The 24,543-nt window shown below is 44.0% G+C and overlaps 1 protein-coding gene across 1 annotated transcript in view; it reads right to left on the bottom strand.

Moving 5' to 3' along the window:
• Positions 1-21,991, bottom strand: part of SYNRG (synergin gamma) — an 84,988-nt gene extending 62,997 nt beyond the window's left edge. The window contains exons 1-11 of the mRNA XM_056865279.1: positions 21,954-21,991; positions 20,901-21,019; positions 19,774-19,904; positions 18,763-18,868; positions 18,333-18,444; positions 17,279-17,581; positions 12,927-13,154; positions 9,983-10,060; positions 7,576-7,772; positions 6,247-6,495; positions 304-440 (exon numbers count right to left, since the gene is read on the bottom strand). Coding sequence (XP_056721257.1) covers positions 304-440; positions 6,247-6,495; positions 7,576-7,772; positions 9,983-10,060; positions 12,927-13,154; positions 17,279-17,581; positions 18,333-18,444; positions 18,763-18,868; positions 19,774-19,904; positions 20,901-21,019; positions 21,954-21,990 — 1,697 coding nt within the window. The 5' untranslated portion in view covers position 21,991. The remainder of the gene's footprint in view (positions 1-303; positions 441-6,246; positions 6,496-7,575; positions 7,773-9,982; positions 10,061-12,926; positions 13,155-17,278; positions 17,582-18,332; positions 18,445-18,762; positions 18,869-19,773; positions 19,905-20,900; positions 21,020-21,953) is intronic.
• Positions 21,992-24,543: the final 2,552 nt, after the last annotated feature.

Raw genomic sequence — 24,543 nt, forward strand, 5'->3', positions numbered from 1 at the left:
CTGGGCCGCGCCGCCGGTGGACCCTCACCGCTGGAGAGCCCTGTCAGGTAAGCCTGCGGGGGGGGAGGGGTTATAAGCCGACCCTTGGCTTATACGCGGGTGCCTAATTTTTCCCCATTTTTGGGGAGAAATTAGGCACCTTGGCTTATACGCGGGTCGGCTTATACATGGGTATATACGGTATATCTCCTTTAGAGTAAAGCAACATCATTCAAGCTTATTAGTACTACTGGATCCTTTAGTATACTTTAAAACCCACAAATATGCATACACTTAAATATAAATCCCAGCTTAATGTTCTACCTGCTCCGGTGCTGCGCCGTGGTAGTCTTAGTAGATCCAGACACATCCCCTTGGAAATCCGTGAAGGTATCGTCGAGCCCCCCAGACTTGGAAGCATCTTGGAAATCCTGAAAATCATCATCTTCTGGTTTGGCTGCCTAAATTATAGGAGACCATGAAGATCTTTTCAGGGTAATCCATTACTCATATTTTTATTGATGCTATTATCCCCCCTGGACCACCACCATGAATTTCCCAAAAGCCAAGGGTCAGGGCCAGCCATAGACCCAATGGTGCTCAGCTAAAGAAAACCTTCTGCACACACCCCTCACATGAAGTTCATTCAACTTATTTTTTATTGCATTTATAGCCTGGTTCACAACTCTGAGACAAGATTTGCATGCCCTATTTATCCCTGTCTCATGATTAATTTGCATGCTAGGATTCGTAAATCTGTATTTATCTGTGCCTTATAGAAGCACATAAAAAGAACTTTGTTTCCTCTAAGCTTAAGAAGCTTTTGAAATTCAGAACAGCTGAAAGGCACTGACCTCAAGAAACTGAATTGTGCATCAGCATTGGCTGGAACACCATGAACCACTGCTACTTGCTTCTGCTATTGAGCAGAACTTCAAGCCTGTTACGAGAACTCCTTTTCTCCAGTCAAGGATAATCTTCCCCTCCTCAGCACCCCAAGTGACCACCTGCCACTAAACTGAACCTTAGTCCAGGAACTTTTTCCTGAATTAACACTGGAAGCACTTCAGCCTTGCACCCAAACAGTAAGGAATTAAAAATCAGAGGAGTCTGCCCTGGTGGGCTTCTGTGAGAGTCATTGATTTATGTGCATTTCCTCAACGAAGGATAAAGCCCAGAGAAGTAAATCATGCAGAGGCTAACAGGCGGCCTCCTCCGAGTGTGAGTAGTTCTGGAGTGTGTCTGCCTGGATGAGCGAATGCAGCAACGCTATAAACCTACTTGCCTGCAGAGCAGCCAGGACCATGCCTGATCTCCAAAAAGTGGGAAACAAGGAGCAAAAAGAAAGGACTGGTGAGGATGAATTAATTGAGCTGTTGTACATTTTAAGGATTCCTTGCTTTAAGGAAAAAGGCAAACCCACAGAAGCCTTTCTAAAACAAATCGAAAGGAACAACAGACACGATCAGAGACCTCCGCATCAAACTGGAAAGATTATGAAGTGGTGTCAGGCAGAGGCGCACTTGAGAAAGCACATTTGGGAAGGCAAAAGTCACTGAAAAAAAGACTCTGCCATGAAAGCAATGGGCAAGTCTGAGATTTTAAACCCAGCTCTGGGGAAATACCTGGAGATTTGGGGGGTACACCCTGGGGAGGGACCTCATCTGGGTATAATGCCATAAAGTCCACCCTCCAAAGTAGCCATTTTCTCCATGGGAAATGATCTTGGTCATCTGGAGATCAACTGTAATAGCAGGAGATCTCCAAGTGCCACCTGGAGGTTGGCAACCCTACTGCCAAGTGTTTTTAGCAAGTGGATGGGGCTTTTGCCCAGCAAGACTTCTGACTTGCCACTGGAGATGTGACTGGCAGTGCAGATTTTCAAAAAGGACAAGGCTCGTCACTGTGTGACTGAAGGCAAGCTGTTTAGGGCTGTTGATTCGGTTCGGCCTGAGCCGAAAAACAGCCGAATTTCTCTCAATTCGGAGGTTTTTCGGTTCGGACGAACCGAACTCAAAAAGGGGGGGAACCGGGGAGCCGAATTGGCCGGGTTTGGGGTGTTCCCGAATAAATTCGGCCGATTTGGGCCCTTTCCCCCACCCCACGCGCCTTCAGGGAGCTTCCCTGGAGACGCGCGGGGTGCCCTTTAAACAGATCTGCGCCTCCCAGCTGGGAGGCGCAGATCTGTTTAAAGGGCCCCGCGCGCCTTCAGGGAAATTCCCTGAAGGCGCGCGGGGGGCTGAATTTCCCCCCGAACTCCGGATCCCCCCGAATTTCCGGGGATCCGAAGTGGGGGAGTTCGGACTTCGGCACGGCCCGAATAAAAACGGGCCGTATTTTGCCGAAGCCGAACTATACCGATTTTTTTTCAACAGCCCTAAAGCTTTTGCAGCCATTTTGTGACTGACTCCGCCTCTTCTGGCAGCCCTTTTGTGGCAGCCATTCTTTGTCAGAATTCCAAAGGTGCCCAAAGGTTCAAAGAGGTCGGGGACCCGTTTTAAACTATCCAAGAAGAGGTACTTTTACATTTTAAGAAGTTGATCTTGTAAAACCATCTTACAGTATGCTTTGTAGTCTGAAAATGGTTATTTTAAGCAGCTCATTTGGGGGGGGGGCTTTTTAAAATTCTGGATTTTAATTAATCCAGAAATTGTATTGAGTAAATTAACTTGAATTAGTAACTTCTAAAGATTTGTGATGTTAGTAATTTTATTTTTTAAGCCACATTGGGCAGGCTCTCTGGTGAGGTAGCGTAACACTTTTTAAAATAAATGTGTCTGACAGGGATTCGTGTAAAATTTAACGAGCAAATATGATGGCCCTGAGAAATGGACAAGAATTCTGATTATACAAGCTCTCCCTACATTAGATGCAATTCACACCATAGGATTTATTAAAGCCTGATAATAAGTTGCTGATTAAATGAGCAGATGCAGTTAGGCAGCTACAAGAATGATCTGCAATCTAGGAGTGTGTGTGAAAAGGATCTTGGGGTCTTAGTAGACCAAACACTGAACATGAGTCAGCAGTGTGATGCTGTAACTAAAAAGGCAAATGCAGTCTTGGGCTGCATCAACAGAAGTATAGTGTCCAGATCACGCGAAGTGATGGTATCGCTTTACTCTGCTCTGGTTAGACCTCAACTAGAGTACTGTGTTCAGTTTTGGGTACCACAATTTAAGAAAGATGTAGACAAGCTGGAACGTGTCCAGAGAAGGGCAACAAAGACGGTGAGGGGTCTGGAGACCAAGTCCTATGAGGAAAGGATGAAGGAGCTGGGTATGTTTAGCCTGAAGAGGAGAAGACTGAGAGGGGATATGATAACCATGTTCAAGTACTTGAAGGGCTGTCATATAGAGGAGGGTGCCGAGTTGTTTTCTGTTGCTCAAGGTCGGACCAGAACCAACGGGTTGAAATTAAATCAAAAGAGTTTCCGTCTAGACATTAGGAAGAATTTTCTAACAGTTTGAGCAGTTCCTCAGTGGAACAGGCTTCCTCAGGAGGTGGTAAGCTCTCCTTCCCTGGAGGTTTTTAAGAAGAGGTTAGATGGCCAACTGTCAGCAATGCTGATTCTGTGACCTTAAGCAGATGATGAGAGAGATGGCATCTTGGCCATCTTCTGGTCACTAGGGGTGTGGGGGGGGAGGTAGTTGTGAATTTCCTGCATTGTGCAGGGGGTTGGACTTGATGGCCCTGGTGGTCCCTTCCAACTCTATGATTCTATAACAAAGACACAAACTGACTGTTTAGTATATGTGGTTATGACCAGCAGGTGACCTGCTGGAAGAGGAACTCCTTATATGGTAATATCCAGGGAATTTACGAAGGAATACAGCAGTACTGCGCAACCTCAGAGTGCATCTTATAGATCAAATCAGATAAAACCGGAAAAAACTGATCTTGAAAAGATATAAAAGAAGAGGCACAACAGCAGTAAAGTTAGAGATTCTTAGAGCTTCCAGATCTCTAACCTTTGCGTAGGTTGGATGCTCATGGATCTCTCCATCCCTTGCATGGGATGTAAGCTCTCAGACCTTGATCCTTGCGTGGATTGAGGCTCTTAGAGCTTTCCAGTCCTCATGGATTGGAGGAACTTAGATCCTTCCAAGTCTTTGCGTAGAAATGGAGGTTCTAAGAGCTCCCTAGCTCACTTTTTATAGATCTCTCCATCCCTTGTATGGAGAGACTGAAATCTTCTTAATCCTTGCGTGGATTAAGAAGTTTTCACTAAGATCTATCTAGCCCTTGCATGGGCGCTCCAGTCCTTATGGACTGGAAGTTCTTAGGCTTCCCTAGCCTCAGAGCTAAGGAGGTCTTACACAGAACTCGTTAATCTTTGCATGGATTAAAGGTTCATAGAACTTTCTAGTTCTTGCATGAACTAGGGGTTCACACACAGATCTCTCTGATCTTTGCATAGATCAGAGGTCTCTCAAACAAATGGAGAGGCTCATAGACTCGGTCCTTGCATGGACTGAGGATATTCAAAGATTTCTCTAGGCTTTGCATATACTAGAGATTCTCAGAGACTCCAATAACAAATGGAGGGTCTTAGAGATCTACCCAGTCTTAGCATGTACTGGGGACTCTCAGATCTCTCTAGTCCTTATGGACTGGAGAGTTTCACAGATGACATGATTGGGTAAAGTATTGTCAGACATGGTCTGAGAAGGAATGTTGTGGTTTCTCCAGGTGCTGGCCTTGGCCAGTTCTGTGTCCTGTAAACAGTATGTTTAGACTACTCTCTCTGTGGGAAGACTCCTAGCACCCTGTCAGCTCCCAGGAGGGGGGTTGCCATGGTATCCAGATCCACCCCGATTTGCCCTCTGCTCTTTTCCATATATGCCCTGTACTGTTCCCTTAGTTTTCACTAGTGTCCATTTGACTCTTGGCTTCTGTTAACCTGTGGATTTTCCAATAAATCAACTCTTTTTTGACTGACTGACTGCTGATGTCTGTTTATGGGATTAACACGGGACTAGAGCTGACAAGTATGCCTACTTATTCTTATGATATTCTAGATACTTTGAATTAAGATACTTTTAACTAAATCAGATCTTATTTACTGCACTAACCATTTTAAATATTTCTGCAAACTGTTGCATTTTCTGAATGAAATATTATTACTGTTTTAAGGTTTGAAACTCTCACATAGAGGTATAAAATAGAGATTGCTTAAGATTGCTGGTAACATGAAACATGCTTAAGACTCATGTCTGAACTTTTGTAACATTTAAGACTTTGTAATCATCTATATACATACTACATTATGTTAAGACTGTACATACATATACATATTTTACATATTTTTTGAAGTTGTTCAATAAAAAGCTTACTCTTGTAAGAAATTAGTTGAGTCCTGCTTATTAGGTGTCTAACTGAATAAGATAACATACTTCTTCTCAGGAAGGGGTCGATTCTAAGAGCATAGGCATTGAAAGGCACTGACCAGCTTCACTATCTTTTCCATGTGTGCAAGACATAACACGTATTTCTTCTGATACAATTTCAAAACCGAAGTAAAATTTTAAAATCATGCAAACCATTTATTGTGCATCGCATTGTTCTGTGGGCACACTGCTGTTTCGTTAAAAGTTATACTGAAGTGCTGTGTTGGCGCTATCGCTTGTGTAAGTGGAATTGTGTCAAGTGACTTTTCCTTTCCGCTCACACATTGCGAAATCCAATCTAATATGTGTTAAGCCCTCTGAACACTGGAAACTATTCACAAATAAGTATTATGACAAATATGAATGGAGGCAAGGGCAGAGCATCAGATCGTGCAGAGACGTAACAGGCAGCCTCTGTGTGGGTAAGCACTCAACATTCATTGGTGACATCAGGTAATTAATGTCTTAATACACAGACTTCAAGAATTACAGTTCTGCACAGATCGAGCCATGCACGAACAGAGTGTGAGGGACACTGAACCACACAACACAATTTGAAACACCTTGACAAGGTGGAGAAATGATGCCAATCAAATAGATTCCGTGCCCCACTCTTGCTGGGAGTATTTTACACTACACTTGATCTTAGCCAAAAGGCCGAGAAGCGATGCTGGGAGTATTTTAGATTAAAACTACAGCACAAACAAAAACAACAAAATCTTAATCCTAGAAGTGGCTGCAGAAGAGACAAGGTTTTTAAAGAATTCTTTTGACATTTAGGTTGTATCACTTAAAATTAACTACAAGCTGCCCTAAGCTTGATATGAGAACAATGCTCATCAGTGTCCCTCACACATACATCAGCGGCAGCACTAACCTGATGTGCAGGGAAAGATTGCAGAAAGCCACTGGAAACCTGTGTTGCAGATCCTACAACTGGTGCAGCCAAGTTCATCCCCACGACTGATGGCCCCATACTAAGAGGCATGGAAACTGGCGGTCCCGGGGACATCATCGGCTGTTGGCTCACCGTGACAGGGATTGTCACTGGAAACCCACTTAACGTAGGGATGGGGGCAGATGGAAACTGGTTTAGTATGTCAGGATTCATGGCTGGAACTCCTCTCTGCAAGCAAGCAGATGGAAAGCAAACAGAAAAGCATTACATGGTTTGAAAACTGACACCAGTAAAGTTCAGTGGTCGAACTAGGACTTGGAAGGTCTGGGTCTGATGCTCATTTTGCAGGTGACTGCTGGCCAATCACTCTCTCTCTGAGGGTTGTTGTGAGCATAAAACTGAGGGGAGAATTAGGTCTGATGCCCTTGGGTTCCTTGGAGGATGGGCAGGGTAAAAATATGATAGATCCATTACAGACCTAGGTTGTAGCAAAGAAAACCTAAGATCACCACTGCATGTAATGCACCACTTCACTCATTATTATTAGCAAAATTTGCCACTTTAGGGGAAAAGGGCTATCCATGAGATCTTTTAAAAGTGAAAAGCAGCCACAGAGGGTTAGGATACTCACTGGAACAGAAGGAGAAGGGCAACAACCCTTTCCCCTAGGATCATTTTGCAATTCAAAATCTCCTTTCTTGGGTGTTTTTGCCCTTGTTGAGGAAACAATACATCTTCCTCCACCCACTGGCAGAAAATTAAATGCAACTGGTTGTAATACCTAATTTGATGCCAAGGCTATATTCAATATGCACAGCTTTGTACTAATCAAATCGTTTCAATGTACAGGAGTAAGTATTTCCCCTCCATTCCAAGAGGAAGGACCAAGCCCTTTACAATATTCTGTGGGCATTTTGCTTTTTAAAAAGGTTTATTATACTTTTTTTTTTGGCCAGGTCTCATAGCACCCCTAGGTCACACACCCTGGTCTACACAAACATAACACTTCCGACCACTAGCCATGATTCAGAGCTCAGGAATGTGCCATGAAATCACATGGTTAACCCCAATATTTCAATCACAGTGACTATACTCTGCATGTGCTCAAGAACCCAGCAGCAAACTCACAGCTGGCAGAAAGGAGAGGGTTGGGGAAAGGAGCCATCAAGCTTCCAAGCACGGAGCACTCAAGCTCTGAAGGGATCCCCTCCCTCTGAGCCACAGCCCCAAATCCTTACTGCGAATAGAAAGTGGGACAAGAAATGCTCTTCCTTCCTCTGTGCCCTACAATTCTCACTCACTCCCTACCTGAGTGACTGCTATCATAGCCAAAACAGAATACAGTTCTTCTTTCGTAAGCTTCCCAGGTGTGGTGCGATTGGCTAAGGCCCATATTTGCCCAAGAGTCTCTCTGGGAAGCCCTGACGACATCAGAACAGGATACAGCTTGCCAGTGTCTATCCCAGTAGGCGTCATCGTGGTTTCTAAAATTTTCTTGTATAGATCTGTAAAAGAGGAAGCAGATAGTCAAAAGGACTGAATGGTACATACTTGGAATTATTCAGACTACTTTGTGTTTAGAAGCTGAAAGTTTTGTCTGCAAGAATTGATAATAACCTGGCCTGACACAAAAATTATCCAAAGAGAGTGCCGGCAATGCCTATGATTATCTTTAAAATTAAATCAAAAGAGTTTCCATCTAGACATTAGGAAGAATTTTCTAACAGAGCGGTTCCTCAGTGGAACAGGCTTCCTCTGGAGGTGGTAAGTGCTCCTTCCCTGGAGGTTTTTAAGCAGAGGCTAGATGGCCATCTGTCAGCAATGCTGATTCTATGACCTTAGGCAGTTCATGAGAGGGAGGCATCTTGGCCATCTTCTGGGCATGGAGTAGGGATCGCTGGGTGTGTGTGGGAGAGGTAGTTGTGAAATTCCTGTATTGTGCAGGGGGTTGGACTAGATGACCCTGGTGGTCCTTTCCAACTCTATGATTCTATGATTCTACCACTCCAAGAATATAAACAGCTGTTCTGCTGGGTGCCTATACTGATTAAAACCGCAAGGGAGCTCTCATAAATGAGAAGTGGATGTGCTTCAACTAGCAAGGGTATGTGTGGTCAAGGTGGGATAGTGAAAAGTGTTGTGGACTAGCAGCTTTGAGGGTTTATTGGCAAGGTTGCACAAGCAGAGTTATAACTCATTCTGCTTACTTGTCTGGAAGTTACACATAACAACTGAAGGCGAAAATACTTTCCGTGCCATTCCCTCCACCAACAGCTTTGGACTGCCTCTCCAGTTATAGGGTGAGTTAAACGGAGAAGGAAAATTCAAGAACCCCGTGGCGCAGAGTGGTCAGCTGCAGTACTGCAGTCAAAAGCTCTGCTCAAGACCTGAGTTTGATCCTGACGGAAGTCGGTTCCAAGTAGCCGGTTCAAGGTTGACTCAGCCTTCCATCCTTCTGAGGTCGGTAAAATGAGTACCCAGCTTGCTGGGGGTAAAGTGTAAATGACTGGGGAAGGCAAGAGCAAACCACTCCATAAACAAAGTCTGCCTAGTAAACGTCAGGATGTGATGTCACCCCATGGGTCAGGAATAAACCGGTGCTTGCACAGGGGACTACCTTTACCTTTTTAAACAGAGAATTCACTGTAGAGGCGAGGCCCAAATCTGGGCCTCTTTCGTAGTCACCAAACCTCACCAGCATCCAGTGGTTATGAAGTGTAAAGTTCTACAGAACTCCTTCCAAGTGGTTAATGGATACACAACAGATTATGCAAACAAATTTAACCCAAACTGGCTGAGTTGCTTCATTTGTTTAGACATACATAATTTGGCTGTTCTTGCCTCAAAATGAAGGTTATCGACATTGTATCTTTTCTAAATTACAAAGCATACAAAGTGCAGTCATATGAAGCCACCTTATAATGGAGTTAGACTGTTTGCCCGTTATGGCCTCCTACAACTAGCAAGTGGATCACCAGGATCTCAGACAGAGAGAGGTCTTTCCCAGCACCTGAGATGCCAGGCATTGAACCCAGGCCTGGCCACTAAGTTACGGCCCTCCCATTTAATGGCCATTATTTTGTCCAGTCGACATTACAAGCCAAAACGTCCTGACCTCTTTCCATTTTGTTGTTCTGGAAGCAAAAACATACTGTTTGTTAATGCAGCATTCTAAGAAAACAGGAGCGAGTTGCACTCTGACTAGATGCTGGTAACGCAACTCTTCAGTAACCCAATACATACATTCTTAGTTTCACAGTCAAGATTTTGTGGCTTTTCTCCCAGATGCCAGATGGCAAGAATGTGCATTACAAACAGATGCTGAGTTTGGACATAATCAAATGTGAACAGTTCCAAAGAGGACTGATATCAGACTGCATAACAATTCATACATGCACATGGTTGCTCTGGGAAGGAGTTCCCTTTGATAAAATCCACTCCGTAGTTTTGAAATCCTTCAAGACGAGACAACCTTAGCAGGAATCAGCTCATAATTCAGCGCAGTCTAATCAATATTTAGCATGGTGCCTCATTCTCTGTTTACTATGACTTAAGCTTGTGGAAAAGACGAATAATCCTACAAAAAGAAGTTGGACTCCAGAAAGGGAGTCCTTAAAACAAGGACTCCAGAAAGGGAGATCAGCCTGCAACATTTCTAACTAATCAACACCTCAAGTTATTTTCTAGGGGCATTGTTACTATTAAATATTCTTACCTGGAACTAAACTATCATTGTAAATCCACGGGGGCATCAACTGCTGGATTGGGTCCTGTGAAGGAAATACACCAACACCTAAAGACACAGACAAGAGAACCATTATTTAGGAAACACTTGCAGTCAGTGACTGCACTTCCTTGTCTGCAGCACTGCCATCAAGCCATTTCAGAGATAGAATCAGACTGCCACAAACAGTCCTGTCAAAGAGGCACATGTCTGGCTCAAAAATACACATAATGGAAGAGAGACCAACTGAATTCAGATGTCGCGACAAACCCATCCATTTGTGATGGGCAACAGCACAACTTGCTTTCCATGCTCATGTACTTCGCTCGCTCTCCCTCTTCCCTTTGTTCGCCAGAGCACAATTCAAAACTCCCTGGTTTGACCAAGTTCCAGTTCATTGTGAAGGCTGAATGCCTGCATTTGGATGTCACGACAGACTGAAGTTTGATCAAAGCAGAAGATTTTCAATCCTGCCCCATGGGTGAAACAAGAATTGAGGGAGTGTGCAAGCATGGCAAGCGAGCTGTGTTCATACCGTCACAGACTAATGGAGGTTCACTGTCACATCTGAATACAGCCTCCCTTTTTCCACACGACAGACACATCAGGGCTTGCATCAAACTTTGGGGAAGAGCTGGCAGCACTGCTGGATATTTATGAAAATAAATGCAGGTCAACTGAGCCAGTCATGTGGCTCATTACTTGGTTCATTAAATTGCTCACAGTGAGAACTATGGCCTTCCTTGACCATGCTGACATTTCTGCCTTAAAACATTCACTACTGGGAAATGTTCTGCCTAGACAGCAACTGCCTTGACCTGGATATCCCAGGCTAGCCTGACCTCATCGAATCTTGGAAGCTGAGCAGGGTCAGCCCTGGTTAGTATTTGGATGGGAGACCAGAAGTCCAGGGTTGCTACACGAGGCAGGCAATGGCAAATCACCTCTGAACGCCTCTTGCCCTGAACACCCTATGGGGTCGCCATAAATTGGGTTGTGACTTGACACCAAAAAGAAAAGGAAAAAAAGAAAAAGGGGGGGGGAAGATACCACCAAAGAGGGGGGGGGGGAAGAGAGCCAGTGTGGTATAGCGGTTAAAAGCAACGGATTGGCCACCTCATGGATAAAATCAAGCACATCTGATTGGTGACAGCTTGTCTCTTGGTTTGTATCAAGACACACCTCATTCAATTTTATTTTACAGCTCGCACTTGCTAAGCAGATACTATCATTCTTAGTTCACAGAGCCCAACCAAAATAGATTTTTAAAAAGACTTAAATAATATTGTTACATTATCACTCATTAAGCAGCCAGATGGCATGCAATTCCAGTAGAGTTCTTCAGAAACTGTTAATTAGAAGAAAGGTCATACAAACAGAAAGCCAGACAGTGCACAGAGAAAACGTATCTGAGCATTAAACTCTTGGGAAAGTGCTCAACTAGAATTCTAAGCTGAACGATATTATTGATAAAGCTATGAAACTGGACCCAACACATGGTGGTCTCTTAGATCCCACTGCAAACTCTAAAGTCAACTATGAGCACCTAATGGCCACATACAGTGGTTATGAACTCAACAATTTAACTATATATTGGGTTAAGTCAGGGGTGGGGAACATCAGGCCTGGGGGCCGTTTAAGGCCCGCGAAATCATTTGGTCTGGCCCTTCATGGGTCCTGCTGATCTCTAGCTCAGAAGGATCTAAGACTGGCGATCCGCCCCCTCCTGCGGACAGGAATAGCCTCTATTCAAGGCAGATGTGAGTTTGTTTTGCTGAGGAAAGGAACCTTTTCCCCCCTTGCAGACGAGTTAGCTATGGAGCTGCCAGGACCGCCCAAGAAACTGTGTTAACCCTTTCCCACCCAGGCCATGGAGAAACATATTCTCTCTGCACTACAAGAGGGCTGGGGGTGGAAGTGGCGACAATGGAGGGGTTAAAGGGGGCATGGCCAGAATGTGCGGGGGGGGGGGGAGTTCTTAGCCAGTGTGTCCTCATTTCATCCCTGCAGGCGGAGGTAGCAGGAGCCGGCTGTAGAATCCAGCCCCGACCATGCGGAACAGGAGCAACTCCAGCGTGTGGCTGGATGGCTACACCTGGCTGGTGCTAGACTATCCTGTGCCACCAGGTGGGCGAGTGCGCCACTAGTTGGATGCCTGCTTGCCCGCGTGCAGGGGGGGGTTCATCTGGGGCAGCTGCCTGCTTGGGGCTTGGTCGCCTAATTTTTAAGTTGATAATTTTGTATGGCCTGCAAATGATGTTATAAATATTCAATTGGCCCTTGGTGGAAAAAAGGTTCCCCACTCCTGGGTTAAGTACATCCTTTTGCCTACCCTAAATATCTCCCTATCAACCTAATAACACCACTTAGTATTTCTATTGTGCTTTTGAGTGTTCAACACATTATACATACAGAGTTGTAAAGTTTAAAACAGCCCTGTAAGGGAGCGCAGCATTATTATCCCTACATTTCTGATGGAGGCCGAGAGACTGGCTTGCCTAAGGCTAGTGAATGTATGGCAGAGGTGAAATTCTAACCAGGGACTTTGTTATTCAAAGTCTTACTGCTAAATGACACAAACTCTCCACTTCAGGGGTCTTGGAGGCCCTTTCCTCTCCCACAAGGTTAACAACAACAGTGACAAGAAACAGCAGAAAGCATGCATGATTGGAACAACACTTTTGCTGAAGACTGGTTATCATAAGGATTGAATCGTTTAAAAAAGATGCATTAGGCTTCAGGCTGATAAACGAAGGGTCTTAAAATCAGAGCAGTAGCTTTGTATTATGTGAGAGTAAGGAGAAGAGACTCTCTGCTGTGGTTGTTATTCAAGCAGGGATTCAGAGCAAAGTCAAGTCGGCATTCGTGTTAAGAGGTCAGCACACTCCGGCAGCAGCTGAACAGACGCTTGGCCAAAAGAACGCAATTTGCTCACCACGCTGTTCGACTGATAGCTTTTGTTCTGAAATCTTGTTTGCCCCTGCATTCGGGGTGCCATTTGCCAGCTCCCCTAAGGGCTTGCAGTTATTGGCCACTAACTTTTGGTCAGGGTGGTTGATAGCTGCAGCATCCAACTCAATTTCAGGCATTTTAAATTTGCTTTGAATCTCCCCAAATTCATTCAAACCACAAGGTGGTGGAAGCTGCTCTTCCATGGAATGGCCTAGACAAACAGAGGAGGGATTATTTGTATATGGCTCACCACCTTGATGTTGGAGCGTCTCCCTACTCTAACTCCACTCCCACTGGGGGAAAAAACTCCAGCTACCCAAGCAAGCATGCACAATCACCCCTACAGATTCAGAGAGCTGGTGCAATGTAATGCTCCCAATCTCCACACACTGGCCTTATATGTGCATAGGTGTTCATGTACAGTAATCAAGGAGGGAAGGTGCTGGAAAATGCTCTGCAGAAAATGTTCCATTTTTTTAAATAATCATTTCAGAAAGTTAGTTACACAGAACAAATGGATCTTGATATTGTCGAAGGCTTTCACGGTCAGAGTTCATTGGTTCTTGTAGGTTATCCGGGCTGTGTGACCGTGGTCTTGGTATTTTCTTTCCTGACGTTTCGCCAGCAGCTGTGGCAGGCATCTTCAGAGGAGTAACACTGAGAGACACTGTCCTTCAGTGTTACTCCTCTGAAGATGCCTGCCACAGCTGCTGGCGAAACGTCAGGAAAGAAAATACCAAGACCACGGTCACACAGCCCGGATAACCTACAAGAACCAAATGGATCTTGCTCCAGTCAAAACTGGCAACTGACAGTTTAATTCTGTTGAAGTAAGGATAAAGAGGGATCTTAGACCAACAAGATTTCCAGCGTATAAGCTTTCAAGAAACAAAGCTCCCTTCATCAGATACCAGAGGGATCTTAGGGCACCTTAAAGGCTGATTTAATACAGCATAACTTTTGGTGAGCGCACATTGATACTCATCGACTTCCATATCCTTAACAAGGCGTCCCTCTACATAGGATTGCACTGTATGACTGACAGTGCCCAACCTCCGTATGAATTCCAGCAGCTTCATGTTGCCAAAGCAGATTAACAGAAAAATTACACATAGGTCTTTGGGCGTGCAAGAATTATGTTAACAATATCCTGCACCTTAACTGTTTTTTCTTTCAAATTTCATTTATGCAAGGGAAGTGTACGCTATTGAACGGTCACGCCATGACAATATTTACAGATTCTACAACAAAAAGTCTCTCAAGTAAGGTTTTGGTTCTGTTTGATTTTAATTTTGGAATCACTCCGGTGTGGCTCAACAGAGGGTGTTGCCTGAGTCCCCCCCCCTCCTACCTGCCCCCTTAAAGATGTCTGGGGAATAAGGAGGGAAGGTTAGCTACCTTGGCTCCTGAGGAAACAGGCAAAAGGTGAAGGTGACATGGTGGCAGCGCCCCCCCCCCCCACAAATCTATCCCCTTACTCCACTGCCTCACATGGCCTCATTACCAATCCTGTAACTACAAATGAATGATTTTTCCCCTACTCAAACATTTCCGTGTATCTACTTTAGACTACTGAAATAACATTCTGGGATATTTATTCGGCATGTAAAGCTAATAAGGAATACTTTTTAAAGACAGTTGTTTTTTAATTACATACAGGTCACAGAAAACATGTTAAATCACATCTCAATCTATTCAGGGTGTCAGAAACATTTACAATTGAAAACGCCTGCTACTGTTTGTGCTTGCTTTCCTGTCGTCTCTTGGACGCTTCCCCCCTCTCTCTCATCAGCTCCAGAGCACTCCAGAGGCAAAGATCCTAAAGGCTTCACTGCTTTCTGGCCACAGGACTGCAGCTCCCCTGTCCCCAGTGCAAAGCCCCCACCTTCCCTTGCCTGTGGCTATTCATTACATCAGAACCACAGACAACAGTTTGTGTTACCCCATCACAGCCAGGGATTATTTAATTATTCATTCAGAGAATTTCTATGCTGCCTCTCTCTCTAGAACCCACTTGAGGCGGCTCACAGCTAAAACAATAAAACTAAACAAGCCAATAAAAATGACGAGCCAATATAAACAGGTCCATAAAACCAGCATTAAAACAAACAGAGCAGTCTAAAAAGACATTAATGCAAACAGTACTCAGGCTCGGAGCAGAACATAAAATAGCTTTGAAAAAGATTAAAACCTCTTAATTAAAAGCCTGAGTAAAGAGAAAGGTTTTCTTTGGTGCCTAAATATAGTAAGGTATTTGCTAGGTGAGCCTCAAAGAGGAGAGCATTCGAAAGGCAAGGTGCCACAACTGAAAAGGCCCCATATCTAGCTGCCACCTACTTCACCTCCAAAGGTTTAGGCAAAGACAGCAAGGATTGGGAGGGGAGGCAGATTAACAGGTAGGCTGGAATAGTGTAGGAAGAGATGGACCTTCAGGTTCAGATTAAAAGCACTGACTAGCAAACCTTGGTTAAGAGACAACTCCGTTCATAGTACCTATAAGATGGTGCTGGTGTAACACTTAACCATGGTTAGGACTGACTGGGAAGTTAGTAGGAAACCATGGAGGGTTTGCACCTTCCCACAATAGCTCCATTGCTCAATGCATGTCATCTCTGGATGGTTTCAGACAGCCATTTGCACCACTGAAGGAGTGTACGTGCTTAAAATATGCCACATGGACATGTTACAGGCTGTGACATATTAGAGCACATGAACTATGGAATTAGTGTTGTACATATGCAGAAATATTCAATGTAAAACCAAGCTACACATACAAACTGCAAAATATACAGCAGAGGCTTATATTTCCTTTTATAAGGAAACAGAGCCTGGATATTCTTTGCCAGAGGCTTATGTTTCTGAATTACTCTGTCAAAGATTTCAGTGTCAGAGCAGATTTGCTAGCTGCACTTTTCCCCTTTTTTCATGACCTTCCCCAGACTTTTCAATGGGAAAAGAGCAAAGCCTTCGCAGCACTTTTTACATTTTTTAAGCTACAGAGCAGAGTGTTCGCCGCCCTTCCAATGACTTCAAGTGCTGAAATGCTCTCCATTCCAAGGGTATTCTATGCTAAGATGTAATGATGCAATGTAAACAATATATTGTATTTTATAATTTAAACATGAAAACAAGATGCTAGAAATTAATGAATGGGTTCAATCTCAATGTATTTTTCTGGCGATGAGAATGATGGTATAACAAAACTCAAAACTGACTGTTTAAGAAATAGTATGCTTAGCCTGGTGGAAGTGGAAGTCCATATATGGCCATCTAAAGTAGAGCAACTGAGCATGTGCATTAACATTCCTAAAACAGTGCAGAAGTGGTTACTTCAATGCATGGAGATTTTTCAAGACAGCCCCTTTTCAAGGTGATTGAAACAGTATAAATACAGGCAGGGAAAGGGCTAGAACTTCAGACCTCTAAGGGAGGCTCAGCAGATGGTATTGGTATGTATGGCTTTACACATATATTATTCTAGAATGTGAATTGGCCCTGACCTGGATGGCCCAGGCTAGCCTGATCTCGTCAGATCTCAGAAGCTAAGCAGGGTCAGCCCTGGTTAGTATTTGGATGGGAGACCACCAAGGAATACCAGGGTTGCTGTGCAGAGGAAGGCACTGGCAAACCACCTCTGTTAGTCTCTTGCCATGAAAACCCCAGAAGGGGTCACCATAAGTCGGCTGTGACTTGATGGCACTTTACACACACACACAGAATGTGAATTAGATACTTTGAACTAAATCAGACTTCAACTGTTATATTTTAAGTGTTGGATTTTAAAACTGAATAGTATGTTGAACTTGCTTGCTTTACTGTATACACTGTTACTGAATTTTAAGATTTTGTAATACTTGCATATATGCATATATATACACAATTACATTGGAGCATATCAATAAAAAGACTTACTTTTTAAGTGAGTAAAGTAGTTGAGTCCTGCCTAGTAGGTGACTAACTGAATAAGATTACATACCACTTCTCAGGAAGGGGTCAATTCTAAGAGCATAGTCACTCGAAAGGCACTGACCCGCTTCAGACAGCCAACCAACTACAGTCTCGGCCACATCATCTCAAGGTCCTTGCTCCAAGGCAGTATTCATGCCACATTATCATTTATAGCCATATTTTCACATACTCCTGGTTCCATGCCCCTCTCCAGTAACTGATCACACTGACACCCACCCAAAGTAGCTTCATTTCATTAAGCTTTTCATTTCCTTTAAATCCCTTGCCCCTCTTTGGCTTTTCATGAGATGAAATTTCTCAAGCCTAGAGGTAACACCCCATGATCTGACACGTTTTGTTCCACCATCAAAGACATGGCAAGGTTACCTGTTTTCTGAGTGATTTGTGAAGTTGCAGAAGTAGAGAAATAAGGATCCTGCCCAATGGTACCATGGAGGATGGAGGACACTGGAATCTGGACTAGAGGGAGAGGCTGGGCCACAGCCTTCTCTGAAAGCCATTGCCCAGTCGGGGAAGAAGGATGGCAAGACTGAAAAGGCCGGGGAGAGGTTGGAGGCACGAGAGCTGGGGGGTCGATGGGCCCCTGCATAAAGTCACTAAACTCCTCGTCGTCAAGAAAGGCACAGGTATGGGAGACAGACACGGTGGAATGGGATGGTGAGGGATGATCTGCAAAATGGAATGAACACACACGTACGTACACACACACGGAAAACCAATGAGGAAGAGAAAACAAACTACTCTTTTTGCTAAGAAAAGTGAAAAGGGGTCACGTCTAATGAAGGCAAAGCATTCCTGCTATGGTTCCACTTAATTTCTGGATCAGGGTGTTAGAACTGTAGTTTATCAGCACTTCTGTACTGAGGACCATTATCTTGGTTTGCTGGTTGTGTGTGGCTTGGCCAACCACAGAAAGAGGCTTGTTACATTTCTGAACGAAAAAAACAACCCAGCTCAACAGTACATTTATTTACTTATCTATTTAAGACATTTATATCCCCGCCTTTTGGGGAGGTTCATTTGTCCAGAGATGCTTGATAGACATACACAGAAGGCTGGCCCACTTTCTCCCCAATGGGGACCCTAAGCGGCTTCCAGCATTCTCCCTGTCTCCATTTTACCCTCACAAAGACCTTGTGAGGTAGGCCAGGCTGAGAAGGTGCCTGCTCCCATGGCAGCGTGGAGATTGCAGTGGCCATGCAAGGTAAAAACAGATTTGCATGGGCATCTACAACAACAAAGGTTAGAATTTGCTACCAGCCCCTAAAATCTTTAGATGTGCCAATTGACTTTTCATGACATTTACAGAACTATGATCCAGACAAAGCACAGGGAGGTCCTGCAGATCCATATATTTTTATTAATGTTAATCTGCATAATTACATATTTAGTTTCAAGAATTTTATCCAGAATAGAATACCTGCATTTTTGGGGTGAGCTGTTGGCGTAGGGTGCAGTTTAGCATCCCTGGAAAACCCATCCAGGTTCCCTTTAATAGCTTCCAATGCATCATCTCTGCTTTTCTCACCCATCTGAAACAAAAGCATAAGACACTTTGAGATGACTCGAGCAGTATTTGAAATTTCTGTTGGAAATCTGGTGCATGTTTCAAAAGCGGCTCTATCCAGTTCGCAACTGTCCCTGCAGCCCAGTTCTGGAGCTGCCATCGAAAAGGTGCCAAGCAAAGGATTCTTCCAGAGTTTATTGTAAATTCTTTGTGATACGTTTCCATTGACTGTACGTTTTGTTAGCTGCTTTGATTTTCCAACCTAACAAAGGGATAGAGAAATCCCTTTGTTAATTCACAAAACGTTTAAGAGGCCACCACTGAAACAGTATTTGTAACATACCTTTGGTTTCACACTGCTCAAAAGCCTGAGCTTCTGTTTCTGCTCCTCAAACTGGCGCCTTTTCCTTTCCTCTTCCAAAAACTTTTGCTGGTGTTCATATCTTTTCCTGCAATGATGCACAAGCCATTCTAATTAAAAACGTTATTTAGGTCCTATGCAGACATAACACTTAATATATTTTGTTTTACAGATTTACACAGTTCAGCACCATCTGACTACCTAAATGGCATTTCAGGACTGGATGTGAAAGCGTCCAGTGGTCTGAAGTGAGTTTGCAAATCACAATTAACCACTACATGCACACCAAGCAAATTATAGCCTCTCTTCTTGCAAGGTGACATGTAAGTTTTATTGGGGTCTCCCTACATGTACTTTCCAGGGCAGGGCTTAGCTCAGAAATCTTAAGCCATGATCTACCATGAAGCAGAAAGAAGATCAGGCTTCACACATAAAGTAGCAAGATGGTAAAACAAATTGTACAACTTCAGAGTGCAGGTGTGAAACCACGCTTTTGACTGAAATGAGATGGTAGAACGGACTGACCGCAAAGTAAGGGATTATGTTTTTCAAAATTCCCTTACATTATTCCCTATAGGCCAAAACTGGCACAGCATGCAAAGGGCTTCTAGTCTAGAACCTCTCTCTGATATGCTAATTTCTTATTTGCTAGGAGTTGTTATGGGGGGAAGCATTAAAAATGTGACTCTTCCCACATGCGATCTGAAGCAGTACTGCTCATTCTACCACTCAAAATTCTACTGCTGCATTCTGCTACACGTGTAGACCAGGCCAAAACCATGCCTGAATTTGGGGTTTAGGGGCCTGTTTAACTAGTTACAAAGAGCACAGCCAACACCATCAAGAACATTCAGAATGCTTGTGCCAGAAGACAAGAGAGCACACGATTCTGCAGCCCAACCTCTTGGTTAAATGCTTTGTCCACATAGGGGCTCTGATGGATAACAACCCTTCTTGCCTCCACCTAGGACACGAGAGCTCAGCATCACTTACTGCTGCTCTTCAACAAACTGCTTCCGCATATCAGCGATGTACTGAGGAGCTGCTGGCCGCATTCCAAGGAAGGGAGCCTGCCCCATGTATGGCATTCCAGCTGTAGGCATTGAACCCAAAGGCATGCCACCCTGCAAACAAATTTAAAATTTCAACATGAAATTATCACTTAAAAAAAAAAAAGACACCTAGCTAGGGACAATGGCCAGCCACTGCTTTGCAACCAATGAGACACTAAAGCCTATGCATTGAACTTCCAGCAGCCTGAAAGTTTCATGATCTCTGTTTACAGTGAAACCTCACCACTCGGAGATAATCCCAGAAGGATTATGAATGCTCATCCATTTTTATAAATTAGACACCAGATTGTTAAAAATGTAATAAAGAGTGCCCCGTCCCATGTAGCACAGGAGTACAGAACAGCCACAAAAAAACTTTTGATTTGAAATCAACGGCACCATCTCATGATGTCTACCACATGAAACAAATACATTAATGAGGGCAAGAACCCATGGAAAATTATTGGATGCCTTACCTGATGGAAGACTTCCCTATTTCAAACGTATGTTTAAATGTTACCCCATTTTAGTCAAGAGGGTGGACATGGTCTACTAAAGTGGTTACAAACTTTTTTGGTATAGTGACCCAAAAGTCCAAATTTACTTAGTATGGTGACGCAATTTTTAAAAAAATAGAGAATACAGACATCAAACTGTCAAAGCCTGGCACCCATTTTCACAGGCTTTGCAACCCGCTTCTGAGTTGGAACCCACAGGTTGGGAAACCCTGGTCTACTGCACTGGGAGTTCCCATCCATCCTCCTCAGCAACATCACAGGTCTACCCCAAAGCCCAAAGATATTAAGAGAACTCCACAAACAAGTTGTATAGTGGTGGAGACCTGTAGCCAAAAAATATTTCTTTAAGGTCTCAGAGGGCGGATTTCCTCAACTCTTGGAAGGGCAGTATATAAACCTGTCAATTCATGTCAGAATCCTAGCCCGACAAGTAGAGCACACCTTGCTTAGGTTTTCCTTCTCTGGCCAACATCCGTTTGAGTCTCCCTTTTCAATACAGATTAAAAACAAACGGCTTGGGGTCAACTGAACACAAACACTAGTCACAAACCTGCATGGTCATGGTTCCAGGAGGCATCTGAGAGCTGTAATTCACACCCATCATGCCTTGCATGTTGGGCTGCATGACAGACATCATTGGGAAGCCTTGCTGTTGCATGGAAATCATGCCTGCACCAAGACATTAAAGACCAGTTAGGATTCTTACTGGCCTTTAGCTTAAATTAGTTCATTACTACACTAAAAGCCTATACACTCTGGTTTGCAGCAGACACACCAAGGCCTGTCCAATTTAGGTAGCGGCCTAAATTGGTGATGCATGAGAAAACTTTCAATCGACCCCCCCAACCCCCCTCATGAGATGCATCATCACTTAGGAGTAGGTGATAATGTCCATGCCTACTGACCTGGTTACTACCAATGAGAGATGGCTTTGCAGTTTGGAGCAGGATTTGGATGCACACTGTGGGACTGAGCTCAGAGATAGAAATGCTAGAGTAACTCATGCCGTTTCTTTCCAGTTTGATTCAGGTACAATGTGGCCGTGGGACAGGCTATGACTGAGTGTCACGGGGCAGCCTGACACTGAGGGAGCACCATGAACATAGGCATAGCATCAAATGGTACATGTATTAACCACGGTTAATGTCCACGTTGACACAAGCATTACCCATGAGTGAAGCTAAGGACTGGAAACTGTTTCTAAATCAGTTTCCTGGTTAGCATCAACCTTGGTTAACGATAGTGCTCAGGTAAACTCTTATTAATGGCCAAGGACTGTGTGGAGAATTTGATCCCATGGGAGAAGGAGCATGTGAGCCTGAGACCTGCACAAATTCTATTTCACCATGTGTTCTGGCTTCCTTCCAAGGAGTTGTGAGAATTATATTCTTATGGTGGAAGGGCAGGGGTGTGAGAGGGTTGGAGGTCTTCGAGAACAAGCCAACACCTTCTTTCAACTAGTATCACTGTCGCTCTTCACCACAACATGCAAGCTAAAATCCCCAGAGACATATTTATCTCTGATCCTCACAAGTAAAACTCTAATTATGATATCCATCCATTAAGACATGCACTCTTTACAGCTTTAAACATCTGTACATACCCTGAGGAGATCCAAGACCACCCGGCACAGAAAACATGAAGCTGAAATAGAGAAAATAAATCACATTTACAATCTTTAAAAACATAAGCTCTATTGCAAAACACTGCCTTATTTTCCTTTTACCTCATGTGTGTGTGTGTGTGTGTGTGTGTGTGTGTGTGTTAATTGACAGGCATTTTGCACACTGAAGAAAATTACAGAAATCCATATCTACAAAATCCAGCTCCCATCATTCCATAATGTTTTGGTGAGACCAAGAAACAGAACCCAGAATGGGGCTATGCAAACGAAGACGTAATGCTGCGCATATAAGGGCAGGCTTGATTCTCAGTAGCTGAGGTCCTTAGGAGCAGGGTTTAGCACGCCAGTGGAGTCCACACATGTGCATGTTCATACCAAGTATATCTGTCAGTGTGGTGTGGTGGTTAAGAGCGGTGGTTTGGAGCGGTGGAGTCTGATCTGGAGAAATGGCTTTGATTCCCCACTCCTCCACATGAGCGGCAGAGGCTAATCTGGTGAACTGGATTTGTTTCCCCACTCCTACACACGAGGCCAGCTGGGTGACCTTGGGCAAGTTACAGCTCAGTTAGAGCTCTCTCAGCCCCACCTACCTCACAGGGTGTCTGTTGTGGGGAGGGGAAGGGAAGGTGATTGTAAGCCGGTTTGAGTTTTCTTTAACTGGTAGAGAAAGTCGGCATATAAAAACCAACTCTTCTTCCTGTGGAACTGAATGGCTATTTTCTTCTACAGGTGAAAGAACTATGTTGCGTGCTGTTATGAAGAAAGCTAAAACTACCTTCCTCTCTGACCTTCACTGACAGGTATCACAAACAGAAATGTAATGTGAGACTGCACACAGAGCATGGAGAGATACACAGTATTTATCATGGATTTCTCTTGACACCTGTGAAACAGATGTCATCATACCGGCCTACTTTCTACTCATATTATTTGGAAAAATGTTTTGTGGAAGCAGGGGAAGAAAAGGGGAGAAATAAACATGTTCAATGAAAGCTATGTAGAAAGAACAATGAATCCCTGCTTTGAAGCAGAATTGTGCCTCTTTCTAGAGGAAAAAGAAAGAAGCCCAGGTTTAACAGCTGTTTGCCAGCTGCACCAAAAAGTCAGCTGTTGGTCAGAATTTTAGCAACCAAGAAATTCAGCATGACAACTAACTACAACACAGCAGGAAAAGAAGAAACTCACTCACAAAGTATTCATTTCTTCTTTTCAGAAGTAGTTAAGCGCCCTGGGTCTTTGGACAATAGAAAACCTTTGGTTCACCTAGTCAACTGAAGACTGCAACACAAGGAAAAACTGGCTGCTTAACTCCACCTTTTGTCAATAACAAGTGATACTAAAAGTGCTTTCATCTTGTACTTTAAAAATATGGGTTGATGCATCTTGCAATATCCAAATAATTACCGTATATACTCGCGTATAAGCCGAGTTTTTCAGCCCAAAAAAAGGGCTGAGAAAGCCCAACTCGGCTTATAAGCGGGTCAATACGGTACTTAGAAGGGAGGGGGGAACTTACCGCCGCCGCCTGCCCGCATGCCTTCCCTGCGGGCCAGGAGCGGCCCGCGGGGCCTCCTGTGCGCAGGGAGGGGGCCGCTGCCGCCACCGCCTGCCTGCACGCCTGGAGCCCAGTCAGGTAAGCCTGCGGGGGGGGGGAGGGGGTGCATTTCCCCCTCGGCTTATACATGGGTGCCCAATTTTTCCCAATTTTTGGGGTGAAATTAGGCACCTCGGCTTATCCTCGGGTCGGCTTATACCCGAGTATATACGGTATTTTGCAAAAAGCTGCTCAATGTGACTCGTCAAATGGACATGATTTACCATGGTCCAGTGTATACAGTCATTTTCCAGTTTGCCAACTGTCACCTTTAACATAAAGAAATGTGTGTAACACTCCTTGGAGGGGCAACTGTTGCATCTGGTCCAGCTGTCTTTTGGATGTGCATCAAAGTTACAAACCATGACATGGTTGCCAGTACACTCCAAGCCCAGAATTACAGCACCCCTTCCACAACCTGTTCTTGTGATTATCATCCAACCTTTTTAACTATAATGTCCTGAAAGCGGCCTCTAACACTTTAAAGACATTTTCTTCTCCTACAGCTCATTTTGTTGATGTTCGTTCAAAACCGGCACATCACATTGAAATCCTCCTGCTGAAATCACATTTGCATCAGCAGCTGCACACATGAATAATTCCCCTCATACTTCGATGTAAGGATTTTCCTGAGAAACAAGCGGGTATTCGCACAAGTTGATCTGATGTGCAACATAACCCAGCCAAGCAGTGCTAGTTACCATTTCATGCGGCAAGCGAATGAAGGCCAAATCATTAAACATTCATGCCTGTCTAGAGAAGCAAGTGACTTATTTATAAGCATCTATGAAAAAACACACTCTTGCTAGTTACAGCCTTCTTTGAAAAACACACAAACCCAGAATTCTCTCAGATATTAAAATGTAGCCAGCATCCTGGTAAGGATTCACCACTGACTTTGTTCTACCAAAATTGAGTCATGCTGATTAAATGCTTTTATCACCATTATTACTGATGAGGATTTTAAAAAAAATA

This window comes from Euleptes europaea, chromosome 19 (genome assembly GCF_029931775.1).
Source record: "Euleptes europaea isolate rEulEur1 chromosome 19, rEulEur1.hap1, whole genome shotgun sequence".
NCBI lineage: Eukaryota > Metazoa > Chordata > Lepidosauria > Squamata > Sphaerodactylidae > Euleptes > Euleptes europaea.